The 14,998-nt window shown below is 51.5% G+C and overlaps 1 protein-coding gene across 3 annotated transcripts in view; it reads left to right on the top strand.

Moving 5' to 3' along the window:
* ANO2 (anoctamin 2) overlaps positions 1-14,415 on the top strand; it is a 333,147-nt gene extending 318,732 nt beyond the window's left edge. For all 3 annotated transcript variants that reach the window (XM_027093346.1, XM_027093345.1, XM_027093344.1), the window contains 3 exons: positions 1,845-2,026; positions 12,108-12,213; positions 13,483-14,415. In XM_027093346.1, the coding sequence (XP_026949147.1) occupies positions 1,845-2,026; positions 12,108-12,213; positions 13,483-13,755 (561 nt within the window). In that variant the 3' untranslated portion in view covers positions 13,756-14,415. The remainder of the gene's footprint in view (positions 1-1,844; positions 2,027-12,107; positions 12,214-13,482) is intronic.
* Positions 14,416-14,998: the final 583 nt, after the last annotated feature.

Genomic DNA, 14,998 nt, shown 5'->3' with positions numbered 1-14,998 from the left:
GCGCCCACCCACTCCCCAGCCCTCGTTAATATCACGTATCACGTACGCGCCTTCTAAGTCATCAGGCTGTTGCCGGAGGTGTGCAGCTTTGTCGTTCATTTCGCTAAGAGCAAGAAAGGCAATTACCCACCAGAATGTGTACCTTGGCCTTAAGAGTCCAGATCAGATCTTTCCTCGGAGCCAAGAATCATGAGGAAAGAATTGCACATATCTAGCCATCTCTTTCCTTTCTTTTTCTACCCTGGAGCTGAACAATACCTGGACCATCGCCCAGGCTGCAGTTCCTAATTACCGTTTCTCCAAGCTGTCAATGTAAAGTCTTAATTATCCCTGGCGCTGCTTGGTTAAGATAGGACATGGAAGAAGAGGGGTCCTGTCTGCTCTGACCTCCTTAACTGCCTTGCCAGATGTGTCCACGTTTCGGAGGAAATCCTGCTGGGCCCAAGCCAGCAGCTCCTTTGGCGTCTGCGTTCCATACGGATGGTGGTCAGGCAGGGCCTCCTCTTCCGTCTCCCGGGACAGTATCTACCAGCTCAGCGCACATCAAGAAAGCCACAGCCCCCTTTCCCTTGGGAGAGAAACGCTGATTCCGGCCGTGACCTGGCTACCGAATAAAAACACATGAGACGGCACGAGGTGTGCAGAGAGGCAGAGGGGATCCGCCCGTCACACGTGGGATGTTTGATGTAGGAAGTGCACGTCTCAAGGCTGAGAAATGAGGTGCAGTTTGATCAGTAGCTGCTTTGGAGTTGTGTCTTCTAGAAAAGAGCCCCTGAGTACCAAGCGCTTTTCATCTACAACAGAATGACAGGACGTTTTACTTCCTTGGCTGTTCTAAGACTTCTTAACTGTAAGAAATGGGAGAGAATAAGAGTCTCACCAAGTAGGATCAGTCTGCAAATTAAATGGGGTGATGAAAGGACGTATGGCCCGTGCTCCATTAATTACAGCTGTGATTATTAGAAGTCCGTTACTCACTCTCAAATATGGTTATGGCCATGCACACTCGTATATACATTTAGAAAACAATACCTAAACTGCATTTTTTAAAAGGGCTTTAATTGTTGGTGCCGAGGACAGTATAAACACCTGCCAAAAAGATTTAAGATTTTCTTTGCAGAAACTCCCTCCTCATCCGAACAGGCAGTCGTTCCTTTGTCGTTTGGTTTGCTCCATAGACCCTCATAGAGAACTTAGATACGCCAGGCGCTACGTCGGGTGTGTGCGTTTCATCCAGCAGGACCTCCTCCTTCCCTCTCTGTGTCTCACTTTTTCTAAGCAAAATGGATGAAAGAGCGACTTTCATTGTATGATGGGCTAAAAAGCGCTGAGAGATGATGGTCAAACTGAGGTTCACCGTGGAACCATATCCTTGGTGTTCCTGGCTTTCTCGTGTCCCTCAGGGGCAGATGTGTTCAATATGTGGCCATTTGGTATCCTTGCCTGTCACACTTCAGTGGCCGTCTCACCACTCTCAGTCATTTTCTCAGAAAATCTCCCACTCTACCTTGGCATGGCCAATGCCAGCATCAATTCAGGTATCTCAGAGATGATTCACGCCCTCCCTCACCCAATGGTCCAAACTGGCGTAGCATCCTTTGCTTCGGTGGTTGTAATTCACTCTCTTGACGGCCACTGACTTGTGGGTTTCCTTACATGTATCAAAGATGGAAAAGCCAGGTAAGTCAGTGTTGTGAGCTCAGGGGCAAGGACTCTGTATCAATCAGAGCAGTGCCCCCGGATGGAGAGCCCAGGAGGGGACAGTCTCTTGGGCAGATGGACCTGCGTCACCCGCATGGTGTCCATGCTGACGGTTCCTCAGGTGCTTGTGGTTCTATCCCCAGGCTTTTGTCATCGCGATCACCTCTGACTTCATTCCCCGCCTGGTGTATCAGTACTCCTACAGTCACAACGGGACTCTGCATGGCTTTGTCAACCACACCCTCTCCTTCTTCAACGTCAGCCAGCTGAAGGAGGGAACGCAGCCCGAGAACTCACAGTTTCACCAGGAGGTTCAGTTCTGCAGGTAAAGTAATCGGGTGCAGGAGGGCAGCGAAGGACTAGAAGCAGCAGGTCCAAGGAATTATCTGGACGACTTAGAATTACATCATTATTCTCCTTCGCTTCTGTCTCCTACCCCCAAAGCCCAGATCCCTACGAGTCAGTTTCAGTGAATTGACCAATATGTATTGAGTGCCTTTTGCTAGACACCATGGAGCAGGTAAAAGACGTATATAGGTTCGTCCTTACCGTCAAGGGAAGGTCTGGTCTATGGTCTGTTTGGGAAGAAAACAGAACTGGTAGGACACTGCAGGTTATTCAGGGAGTATGTCTAGTATGGGCCACGAGCCTTACGAGTGTTTGAAGGAGAAGGAGAACAGTGAGGGCCGGAATGGAAAGGGTAGGCTTCTTGGAGGGGCCATGAGGAGTTGTAGGGCAAAACGAGAGAGTATCCTGGGTATGGAGTCAGCCTGGGCCAGGTCATGGGGACAAATCTGAGGTGTTAAACACTTAGGGGCTAGCTGCTGGAGTTGGCAAGGAGAGTGCTTGGGAGATAATAATAGGGAATACTATAGGAAATACAATATAGAGAGCAACTCCTAGGGTAGTATAAGCCAAAGCGTTGTTGAATTTGAATCGGTAGGATGAAGTAGATAATGGGAAATCTCGAAATCTTACAGGAATTTTTTTTTTTTTTTGGCGGTACGCGGGCCTCTCACTGTGTGGCCTCTCCCGTTGCAGAGCACAGGCTCCGGACGCGCAGGCTCAGCGGCCATGGCTCACGGGCCCAGCCGCTCCGCGGCATGTGGGATCTTCCCGGACCGGGGCACGAACCCGTGTCCCCTGCATCGGCAGGCGGACTCTCAACCACTGCGCCACGAGGGAAGCTCCCTTACAGGAATTTTAATGTGATGCAATAGGAAGTTACGGACCTTTTTAGGGCCAGGGAATTATAGGCTGAAGTGTGGGCTTAGGAAAACTAATCCGGTCTCAGAGAGGAAGATGGGCTAGAATTGGGCTAACTCAAGGAGGGCAGCTGAGGTGCTGCATCATTCAGACGTGACCGGTGGTAGGCATGGACCAGAGAGGTGGAAGTAATTCAGAGGGAGGGAGAAGATGAGCTACTTAATGTCATACGTTACAAAGCTGGGTACCAGAGACACTGGAGAGAGCGTGAATCAAGGATAACTCCAAAGTCTGGGCTGAAGCCAGAGGACTGGGAAATTGTGGGTCCATTGACAGGGATGGGGAAGATGCCAAGAGAATCTAATTTATCATAAATTAGATGAATTTGATTCCGATCATGTTGCATTTAAAATGATGGTCGGAAATCTAAGGGGCAGTTTCCATCTAACACCTAGAGGGAATAGCTGGAACTCCTGAGAGGACCAACTTAGAGTCATGATGGTAATTTGTCATCACAGGGATCATTGAAGCCGAGAAACAGAAAACTCTCCACTACTTACCAGAGAAGGACAAAGAAAGAGAAAAAGAGCAGAGGGGAATAAGTTCTTTCAGACTCAGTCTGAACCACAAAAGGGAGAAAACAAATTGGTCTTCCCAACCCAGAGGACTGAGTTAAACAACCTTCCCAATGTGTGATTTAAATAGAAGGGTATTCTGGTCCCAGGAGCAATAACTTTAGGGCTTCACACTAGCCAACCAGAAAGGCTCAAAGTCAGGGACCAGATCTAAGAATAGAGAAGTCCATTTATTCACAGATACTGATTCACGTAGCCTAGATGTTTCTAGCATTTTCGCATCTGGGACTATAACAAGTCGTCACTCGAGTAGGCAGATTTGGCTACTACCCTGCGTTGCCCAGGGGCCACTGCTGGCTGGCCAGGCTGTCTGTCCATGGTGCTGGATTTGGGTCTGCAGATCCGCTGTACAGTGGGGTCTGGACCAGCTGGTGGCCTTTTCTGGTAGCATTTAGATTTGCTCCAGCAGGGTAGGTGAAGTCAGTCAGCACCTTCACATTAAACGAACGGGCACTGAAAAGTGAGGACAAAATCATTTTTGTAACTGGAAGGTACAGAAATCATCTTGTTGAAACTCTCATTCTACATAAAAAGAAACCGAGGCTTAGAAAGTTGAAGAGTTTTCCAAGATCACAGAGGTTTCTAGCAACAGACCCGGAAGCAAGACTCACGTCTCTCCAGGAACACAAGCTTCGACGCCCACGCTCGGGGGATTGCAGCACGAGTGTGACTTGTCACGTGGGGAAGCAAGGCTAACGCTGTTCCTTTAGTTGGTCTAGAAGCACAAGTCTCACCAGAGCACCAAGGGACTCTGACCTTGTCCTTGACCGTCACATCTTCCCGTGACACTATGAATGTGCTTTCCAGATATATCAGTGGCTTACCCTGGCTTAAACACAAGGGGACTTTAATGCCTCTCTGTTGAGTCGAGGGTAGTTCTAGTTGGGTAGATTTGATTCAATCTGCCCAAACCAAATCTTTCTCCATCTTCCAACCCTACTGTAGTCAGTGATGACTGTAGTTTCAAACACTGGATGACTGCCAGCAGCTCCAGGCCAGTATCATACTGTGTCCGAGTCCAGCGGGAACAAAAGCCTATACTTCTTTCCCAACAATCTCAACAAAAGTCCTGCTGCCGCTTGTTGGCTGGCATTAGTACGCACTTCCTACCCAGAGCCGATCGCTGTGGCCAGAAGAATGCGACGCTTTCCATGGTCTTTGGGGCCGTGGGGTTAGGGGTAGGAAGTGAAATTATCTCCATCTGAAGCACGTGATCTCAGACTAGTGGGTAGTTCCCTCCTCCTCTGAGATCTGAAGTCAAGATGAACGGATGCATCTCAACCAAAACAACGGGTGCCCAGGAGACCAGGTGTTATTAGCACACGTGGGTCACATCGAGCTTTGCTGTATCTACCGTCAGAGTCACTGGACTTTCCAGCCAGATGTAAAGCCCTGATAACTCTTCCCTCCATTGTTTCCAGGGAAGTAGATGGGATCGTGGCTCATCTGTGGCCTGCTAAGTGGCGGAATTAACACTGGGTGCGTGTGCAGGAAATGCATGCTGTATTTCTGTCAAGAAAAATGTACTGCAGAAAATAGATCATTCAGGAATCAAACCAAAAGCATTTCTGGCATGTCCACCGTTGTTTCTTTACTCCGTACCAGTGGGGATTGTAGGTTCATTGTGCATCTATTTTTGAGGCGTTACTATAGGCTTGGCATCGGTTATATAAGAGGGAACAAGACGCAGTGCCTCCCGCGAGGAGTCTAGCTGGACAGGCGAGACGAGCATGCGCACAGCGATGAGAACAGAGCTTCCGTACGTGCAGTCGGGCAACTGCAGGGAGCTCTCCGAGCCTTGAAGGAGGAGGCCACGCACCTGACCCAGACCTAAGTGTCCAGTGCCAGAGTGGCCAGAAGGAGAACCTGTTGAAACTGCTCACTCACGGGACCAAGCCGGCCTGGGTGGGAGGGGGCTGTCAGGTGGTGACAGAGGTCCAGGGAGAACAGGGTGTCCCAGGTAGAGGGGCTAGGTCATGCTCAGTGGTCAGAGCTGGAACGAGAGGTGTGAGCTAAGAGAGGTGAGGCGGGGAGAAACACAGAAGCCAGACCAGGAAGAGCATGTTGGTCATGGGGGTGGGGGGGTGTGGACTCACCTTAGGGCACTGGGAGCCGTGGTAGGGGTTGGAAGGGACTTCTCACTGGTATCATCTCTGACTTCGCTGTGGAGACCAGTGGGTTACATTGAAAATAAAGAGCTGCCTGGGCTTCCCTGGTGGCGCAGTGGTTGAGAATCTGCCTGCCGGTGCAGGGGACACGGGTTCGAGCCCTGGTCTGGGAGGATCCCACATGCCGCGGAGCAACTGGGCCCGTGAGCCACAACTACTGAGCCTGCGCGTCCGGAGCCTGTGCTCCGCAACGGGAGAGGTCGCGACAGTGAGAGGCCCGCGCACCGCGATGAAGAGTGGGCCCCGCTCACCGCAACTAGAGAAAGCCCTCGCACAGAAACAAAGACCCAACACAGCAAAAAGAAATAAATTAATTAATAAACTCCTACCCCCAACATCTAAAAAAACAAAAAAGCTGCCCTAGTTTGAAATGTAAGCAGATGTCTGGGGAGCGGGGTCCTCGAATCATCTAGATATGCCGTCTCAAGTGGGTATACCTTGGGGGCTACCTATCCTAGGTGGATGAGGATTGCTGATGAAAATCTCTACCTACCCCAGGTAGGTTCTCCTCACAGCATGCCGTGTGGACCTGTCTGGCTCGCCGTAGTCTCTGGAGGTTGATGAAGTGGGGGCATAAACTACGGATGTCTTTGTAAGCCAGGATTCGTCAGCAGCTGTCAGAAATAGAAGTGAAGGGGGTGGGGGATGGAGGGGGCTGGGGGGAGAGAGAGATTGATTCTGAGAAACACAGACAACGCTAGAACTAGCCCCGAAGCCCACGTCTAGAACCGCTCCCGTGATGGGAAATGCAAAGTTTGTCCTTGTTTCCTGGCAAATAGCGTTGGGAACTCGATGACCCTTCTTATTCTTAGCTCTCCGTGACCCCCGGAGATAAATGTGGTCAAATAAAACTGAGGTCTCCGGCTCCAGTCCGGCCTCGCCAGGGATAGAGGTATCTTAAAAATAGCAATAAAATTTAGGACAAGTCTCCGGCTGCCCATTTGAGATGCATTCCCAGCATTTTTGGAGCAACGTCTGCCTTAGCCATCTGACTGCCCCGGCCGGGCTGCTCCGTAAACAGCCCCGTGACGTCAGTCTGCAGGCTTGATTAGTGGTCATTTGACAGGGTCAAGGGACCACTGTATCCTACAGGCTGGATGGTGACTCGAGCTCCTGGCTCAGCGGAGTGGAGCAGAGAGGTCAGTAGGGCAGAACCTGGCCAGGGACCTGGGTCTGAGAGCTCAAGGAGCCCACCTGGGCTTGGGCAACCCAGTGGGTCTGTTTAGAGATGCTGAGCGTCCCGAAACAGCATCCTTGGATGGCTCCCGCAGGTTTTTCTGCAGGACCCAAGTTCTTCCCTATCCCAGGGTCCCGGGAGTTCCCTTCCAGGGTTTGCCTGCCTCTCATCTGTTTCTGGTCGAGACCGGAGGGAGAGCCAGCTTTCTGTGGTGGTGCCTTTCCTCACCTTTATCAACACTGCATCACCCCAGGCCTGATGAGTCCGTAATGGCCTGTGCTGTTTTCCCTTGTTCAAAGTCAATTACAGAAGACGCTTTTAAGCAGCTCAGATGGTACAGAAATATCGTATGCCATTGTGTTCAGCACTAATGTGACATTACTTTCCATTGGGAGTGTTAAATTTTGTTTTTTACATACCACTGTTTAGAGTTGAGAAATGCATCTACTAATTGATTTATAACTAAAACATGCATTTTTAACTAAAACATCATTTTTTTAAAAAAAGCCATTTCTGAATGTCAGTGACCAACCCCTCAGTTTGTTACGTTGGCACCCTTCCTGCCCTCAGTGATTCTGTTCTGTGATGAATTGTGGCCAGTTTCACTGTCGCTGGTCACCCCTGCAAGTGAGGATGGGAAGGGATGTCTGAGCCAGGAGTCTCTCTTCCCACTGTGCACCTCAGTTTCCCCATCTGTAAAAGTGGGGACTTGGAATAAATGATCTCCAAAGCTTCTTTTATACTTAGTGTAAAAATATAATCGTGGATGACACATGTAATACGTTACTTTATTCCTGCAAACATTCTAAACATTACAGGCAACCTCTCCAGCTCTGTCCCACCTCCACTCGGCCCTGCCCAGCCCTCGGCATCTTCCCAGCGGTAGCCACGGCGACGCATTTATATGAATCTTTCTCAGACATTGTTCCATGGATTAACATAAAAATGAATTTATAGAACCTTTAAGATGTTTCACGGACTCGTTCTATAATAATGACATATATTTTGAGTTAATAGGAACCTTGTTTCTTTAGGTAGTGTATAAATTCAGCTCAATGTGACTATTTCATAGGGTTAGAACAATCTAGGTAAAATACGAATGCAGTTTTAAAGCTGAGAAGATGTTGATTTTTGTACCGCTTTCACTTATCGTATGTGAGTCTGCCTGACTTAATACTATAACTTTGCTCCTGGAAGCTTAGTATATATATTGGAGTCAGCCGAATGGTACCATTAATTGCATCCTTCTTTGATGATGAACTTTTTATTATAAAAGTAATTCTATATAATGTATATATGTGTGTATATACATATAAAAGGAAAAGCCCCTCTTCTCAGCCCCTAGCCCAGTCATTCTCTCCCAGAAGAAACCATGGTGTCCATTTCTGCCACCAGAAATTACACTCACGTGTGCCGTCTTCTTTACTGCTCACTGTTTCCCTTTAACATTCAGTGCACACACACGTACACACACGCGCGTGTGCTCGTTTGCTCATGGTGGGCTGAGAGGGCTCGCGTGCGTGCACCTACCGTACACTCGGCACAGAGATGCACGTTTTGTTGCCTCCGTGTGAATTAGAACGCTGAGGTCCAGGGATGTGGAATAACTTTCTCGGCTTCCTACAGTTAGTAAGTGGCCCAGCCACTCCAGCGCAGACATGCTTTTTAGACCCTCTAGTCGTTTCTTTATTGGAAGACTCTCCTTATTACAAGACTACAGGGAACTCTCAAACTCAATGTTAAGGCTCAAAGAAAATAAAGGAAGACTGAGGGATGAGGGTGAGATCTGGGAACCATGCCTAAAATTATATCCCTGAGCTTCAGTCCCAGCCAGCAGATGCAGGAAGTGACCAGATGTGGGGTTCGCCCAGTGCTTGACCACGCAGTGGGACTTTGGGAGAGCCAGAGCTCTCAAAACCGGGGGAAAGGGTATGCTTTGGAAAGCATTGGAGCTATGGGAATGGAGCAGAAGTTCTCCTTCCCATCAGCCTGAGGCTTCCCTGCTTTGTGCCATTTACCTGGACCCGGAGCCTGAGAGAAGCCCCCTGCAGTTGGGCGTTGGCTTTCTCTTCTTTATTCATCTCAGCATCATGGGAAATTCGGAGCGTCCGAGCTTGAGTGCTCAGAAATCCTCCTGGAAAGCCAGGGGAACAGGGATGCTCCCTGGGAGCAGGGATGTGTATGCTCCATCTTCTTTTAACAGAAGACGCGTATTTCTTAAGTCACCTTCGGTTAAAGGAGGAAGAACATTTATTGAGTCCTCTGATATGTCTGGTAGTATGCTGAGTGGTCTTCGTTCCAGCTTTGTGAGATGCAAAGTCCACATTTCATGGACAAGGATCCTGGCCATCAGATCTTTGGGTAACTGTCTAGAGGATGGAGAACTGAAATAGTGGGGGTGGGATCAGGCCTTCACCTGCTGACTCCAAAGCCCACGCTTTTGCCAATGCTGTTCTCTGCTCTAGGCTTGGAAGCGAAATAGACAGACAGCTGTCACCAGGCTGGCCACAATTAAGTCCACTAGCCACCCTGTCTTTTCTGGACATTTCTAGTCTTAAAACTAATGATCTCTTTGTTTAATGAGTGTCTTCTGATTACTCAGAAACATTTGATACGCTTGACTTCTTAGGATGAATTTTTTTTTTAAATTCTGAAATCAGAGCTTATATTGGAACGTAAATAAGCCATCATTTACCTGGTGGCAGAGGCTTACTGGAATCAGTGTTTCTCAAACTATGAATTCATCAGTGAGTTAGGAAACCACTTCAGTGGGTCATGACCAGCATTTTAAAGACTAGGAGAGTAGAGGATAGCAGAGAACAAGAAACTATCCGTGCACAGCGCACAGCAAGGATGAGTATGTTTTGTGTGTGTGTGTGATTTTTATTTCTGTGATATATACGTACGTGTGCACTAATGTAAAATGCATTGCTTACTCCAGGTCACAGTTTTTTAAAAAAGTGAGCTTTGAAAAGAGAAATGTGAACAGATGTATAGTTCGTTAAATTGCGTGTTGCTGCTTTCTGGGCATAGCTTGCCCTGTAGTTACTGACAAAGCACCCTTAGGCCATTGGCACAGACGGATTGCAAGCTGAGCTTTCTGGACGTATCTGTGTGTTAATCTCTCCCCAGATCCTTGATTAGATGGGTGTGCCTGCCAGATTCAAAACATGTTGTGGACACTCGGGGAGGGCAGAGTGACGTTTCCAAAAGCTGTAGTGAGTTAGTAGCAGAAGTGGGACCAGAATTAGATTATTTATGGATTCTTTGCAGACTGGAAAAAAAAAAAGAGAGCTGAGCAATGGCTGTCATACTGAGGTCAGTGAGCAGCTGTTCCTTCATTGATGGAGCTAGAAAACAAGGGAGATGGACTCTGATTGCAGCAGCAGGGATTGGGCTAGACCTGGGGAGGGATTTCCTCACCATGAAAAGTAGGGGTGTGTGTGTATCACCCCTCCTCCAGAGGTCTTGAGAAAAGCAAGATAAATTCCCTTCTGCCGTGGGGTTTTGGGGGGACAGCAGGAGGGTGGGTGAGCCTGAGTACTTTTCCCAACCAAATGTCCTTATTCCCTTGGCCACACCCTCCCTCCTTCCCATGAGCGGGCGTGGTCTGGAGCTGGCTGTGTTTCTGTCCTCAGCCGGGGATGGCGAGGATAAGCCCCACGGTGTTCAGCTGGGTTGTAGTTAGCTTTGCATTTCATCCGGATGACAAACCAGGCCTGCAGCAGCTGCGATCAGCTGTTGGAAGAGAGGGACCGGGTGAGGAGGGGGCAGCTCCTGGCCTCTTGCCCAGCCCTAGTCCAGCGCTCAGCACCCACCTCTCCGCCTGCCTCTTTCTGCGGCTGGCTCTCCCCACTGTGATTTCTTCTGCCTTTTGCCCTGCATCTCTTCATCTTCCTGTGTTTTTTTTCTCTTCTCCCCTTTATGTCTTCTTGGGCCATCGGAAGCCACTGTGCTTCTATGTGGTAGAGCAGCGGGTTCATTCGGCACAGGGGAAGGTGCAGAGAGCCCCCACTGCTGAACCCCCTTCCCCAAACAGCAGCTAGTAGTCAGGAGCTTTTCGACAATAGGAGAAAAGCCCAGATTCAGGCAGACTTGGATTCTCACCTTGACTCCACCCCTTGCTGGCCAATCATTGAACTTCTCTGAGCCTCGGTTTCCTCCTGGGTTATTCAGGGATATCCATGCCTTCCTGAGGATCTTGTTGTGAAATGAGGAGACCTCCAGAAAAGCCCCTTGCTTGGGGATGGACGCACGCTGCGCGTTCAGTCTATGCTTGTTCTCCCCTGGGCCCCTCCTGGGACAGAGCTCCCTCCCCGCCTTCCTCGGCAGCCGTGCGCCCCGCCTGGTGGCCTGGTGCCACCCCACCTCTGCTTCAGCCCAGGGCTTGTTTGGCTTTTACTGAGCCTCGAAGATTTGTTGAATTCCATGGAGAAAACTGTTCCATGAAGGGGCATAATTCTTCTGTACCAACTCTTGTTATTTTTCCAGGCTTAGAAAAAAAGGGAGTCTGAGAAAATAAGCCGTTTTTAACATGAGTCATCCCAAGATGGGGGGAAAAGGCAACAGCTCGGACGAGCCCTAGACGTCACCACCGTCTGAGCTTACGTCAGGCACTGACATTTTATTTCTTAAACCACTTGGGCAGGTGATAAAGATGGTTAGTGAAAGGGGATATTGCCCAACCGAGACTCTGAACCACTGCCCTCCTCCCAGAATTCACTCGGCCTTCAGCTTGCTCTGAATCAGCCATCAGGCGAGGCTGGCCCCTCTCCTAGGCAACCGGCTGGGGAGGACACCCTTGACCGTCTGCTGGCACCTGCGTTTTCACTGAGCCCTGGGCTGCGGAGCAATGTACGTGGTGTCCGGGGGTCTCCCCACCCCCTCAGAGCCCACAGGCTAGTGGAGCCAGGATGGCCTCATAGTCCTGGGTTCCTCTTGTGATTCCTGGGCTCCTCTGGAAGGAGAATCCAGAGGAAGCTTCTGGGGATGTTGGAGAGAGTAAGAAAGCCACTTCTAGGCTGATGTTGGCTTTTTTGGACTCTGGCCCTTTTTTGGACGTTGTTGGCTGGGCCGTGGACTCCTCACCTCTGCCTCCTACGCCCCCGAGTCTGAGAGTCAGGGCTTTGCCTTCTGCCTTGACCTTTGAGGCTGCACCAGAGAAGTAGCTCCTTCCCTGCATTTCCTCCCAGTCTTCACATGGCCTTTCTCTCTGCACAGGTTTAAGGATTACCGGGAGCCGCCCTGGGCCCCAAACCCCTATGAGTTTTCCAAGCAGTACTGGTCCGTTCTGTCTGCCCGTCTGGCTTTTGTCATAATCTTCCAGGTGAGTTGTTCAGATAAGGCACAGCAGGTCAGGATCCGGGCTGCAGGGGTACAGGTGGCCCCGTCTCCGGGTTTTCAGGGCGCTCTGTGACTCGGGGGCCTTTGCGTGCGGCGGGCAGCCCTGAGACCCTTCCCTGGGTGAGGGCTTTCATTAACGGATGGATTTGCAGAAGGAGGATAAAGCAGAGTAAGGTTACAGGACAGATGTGGAGTAAGGTGCAGGGTGGAGACTGAGTCCCATGTACACCTAAGACCAGGAAGTGGGCAACAGCGTGGGAGAGCAGAGCCTCACCTCGGGACTCGGTTTAAAAGGCCAGCATCTGACTTGACCAAGCGGCTCCAGATCACTTATGGCAGCCTCTGGGAGCAGCCCTTGGTTCCCAAGCCTTCCCTGGGCCCTGGGAGCACGCAGGGTTCAAGGTCGAGCTGGGGGTGGGTTCAGAGCGTGGAAGACAGATGGCAGGGCTCCGACATCTCTTGGGCTGTCACTGTCCTCCAGGTCTAAGGAGAGGGGGCGTGCGAGCATAAGATGGGCAGGCAGAGGAAACTACAGCTGGAGGGTGAGGGGCAGCCCGCGGCAGGCCTGGGAGCCAGAGCGTACGGGGAGCTGCCCTTTAGCGGGCGGTGCTGGCACTGCAGAACGTATTCACCCACTTAAATAGAAACCGCTCCCAGGAAGGGAGGGTCTTATCCTACACTACGGGAGGGGAGGTGGCTTACTGGGGGGAAGGAAGGCACTTACGGATGTGCACAAAACCTCAGAACCGATGCAGGCCCTCTGAGGCAGGGCCCAGGCAGGCCGTGAGACCAGAACGTGGGGTTGGCTGAGGTCGGAAGTCAGTGCAGAACCCAAGGGTCCCCCTCCGGTTTGGGGACGGAGGGACAGCTGGGAAGCAGAGAGGGGCGGTTGGGTCAGGGAGAGCCCTGCAGGGCCGTTGGGCTCTGGAGCCCGGATCCTGGAGGCAAGAACAGGACACGTGGGGGCAGGGGGGCGGAGGGGAAGAAGCCAGTTCACACTGTCTGGCCGTGCATGGGAGGGGCGCTCTGGGAGATGGGTGCTGTCCCTACTCCACTTTCACCCGGGGACCCCAAGGGACAGTGAAGCTCGTTGGCTGAGTCGGCCGAGGAGCCAGAGGAGCCCAGAGGCCCCCTGCTCCCCCTCCCCGGGTCTGGGGTCTGTGCCCTCACCGCTGCCCAGCCCGCCTTCCCCGGGGCGGTGGAGCCCTCCCGCCCAGCCTCTCCTCTCACCACCCGCTTCCGGCTCTCCAAGAACCTGGTGATGTTCCTGAGCGTCCTTGTGGATTGGGTGATCCCTGACATCCCCACCGACATCAGTGACCAGATCAAGAGGGAGAAGAGCCTGTTTGTGGACTTCTTCCTGAAAGAGGAGCAGGAGACGCTCAGGCCGACGGAGGAGCCTGCCTGGAGGAGCCAGCGCGCCGGCCGTCGCAGTGGGGGCAGCCCGGCAGCCAGCCTGGTGCCCTCGGGCCGGAGCCAGCCGGGCAGCAGCTCGTCCCCGGGGTCCCAGCACACCAGTGTGTGAGCAGCTGAGACCAGCCCGGGGCTGCGCACCCGCATGGGTGCGGTGTCCGTCCTTCCGCAGGATCTGGCCTGAGGGGCTCTTGAAAAGGGCGTGTGTGTGCGTGTGTGTGTGCGCGCGTGTGGACAGAGGTTAGAGACAGGAGGCAGAGGATGGGCGCGGGAGGGAAGAGAATGACGCTGCTTCTCAGAAACTTCAAGCTTGGGTTTCTTTTAGGTCCTCTTTTGAGCTGTATCCTTTGGGCGATTGGTACCCCCTTTTGCATCCATTGGTGAAAGAATTGGGTCTCTCCAGCCCAGAGTCCCAGGCACCGCGAGCCCTGCCCTGTGCCCCCTCGGATACCGTCCCCGAATTTCGGTGGCCGCGGGCCATGAGAAGCACAGTCCGGGCCCTGTTTCAGCCCCATCATAAGTGATCACCACCCCCGCTTCCTACCATCACCCTGAGAAAACCCTCTGCATCACTGTCACAGCCTCAGTGGATGCAAATTAAGTTCCGTGGCTGATTGCTGTGGCCTCTGGACCTAATGGTGAGCAAAGGTCCAGACCTGGGCTTGTCTCCCGTTCATGTCATGGGGATGCTTTGAGCTGAATGCAGCTAGCCATCATTTTATGCAGGTTCAGGTTTAAAATAATAAATGGAAACATTCTTTAAAAAGATGCATCTCCTTGTCTTCGGTTCTCTCTCTCCTGCTTCCTACTGATATTTTTGGAGCCCCTGCTGGGTGCCAGGCATTGTCCTCAGACCAGAGATGCAGCAGAGGACAAAGGGCAGAATCCCACTGCGCCGAGTTATGTTCTGGGGACGGTTACATCAGACAGCTGACGAATGCACAGCATTTCAGGCGATCATAAGAAATATAAACTAGGATAAGGGAGACAGGAAATGTGAGGGCATGGGAGGAGGGGTTTGCCATTTTGTACATGAATTAATGACAAACCCAGGATGGTTCGGAGATCACCTCTTGCAAAGCTAACGTCATTGATCGGTAGCGGCCTCCCGAGCTCTGCGGGGAGATTTTCTAGTTGGAAGCAAAGGCCAGACGTCATTTATCATTGCCTTTCACACACCTCCACCCACCTGCTGACAAGAACCAGTGCACTGGCCCTTCCCTGGGGACCTGGCCCCAGTTCCCTGCAGGTCAGTCTGACTAGCGTACAACTTGGTCACAGTGGAAGCTGCCAGGAAGGCCACACCCCAGAGGAGGTGTTGGTTACTTTAAGGACATGCTGAAGTTTTAGGTGGG

This window comes from Aethalodelphis obliquidens, unplaced genomic scaffold (genome assembly GCF_003676395.1).
Source record: "Aethalodelphis obliquidens isolate GAN/ISIS:26980383/991018 unplaced genomic scaffold, ASM367639v1 scaffold83, whole genome shotgun sequence".
NCBI lineage: Eukaryota > Metazoa > Chordata > Mammalia > Artiodactyla > Delphinidae > Aethalodelphis > Aethalodelphis obliquidens.
This window is presented reverse-complemented; position numbering and strand designations above follow the sequence as displayed.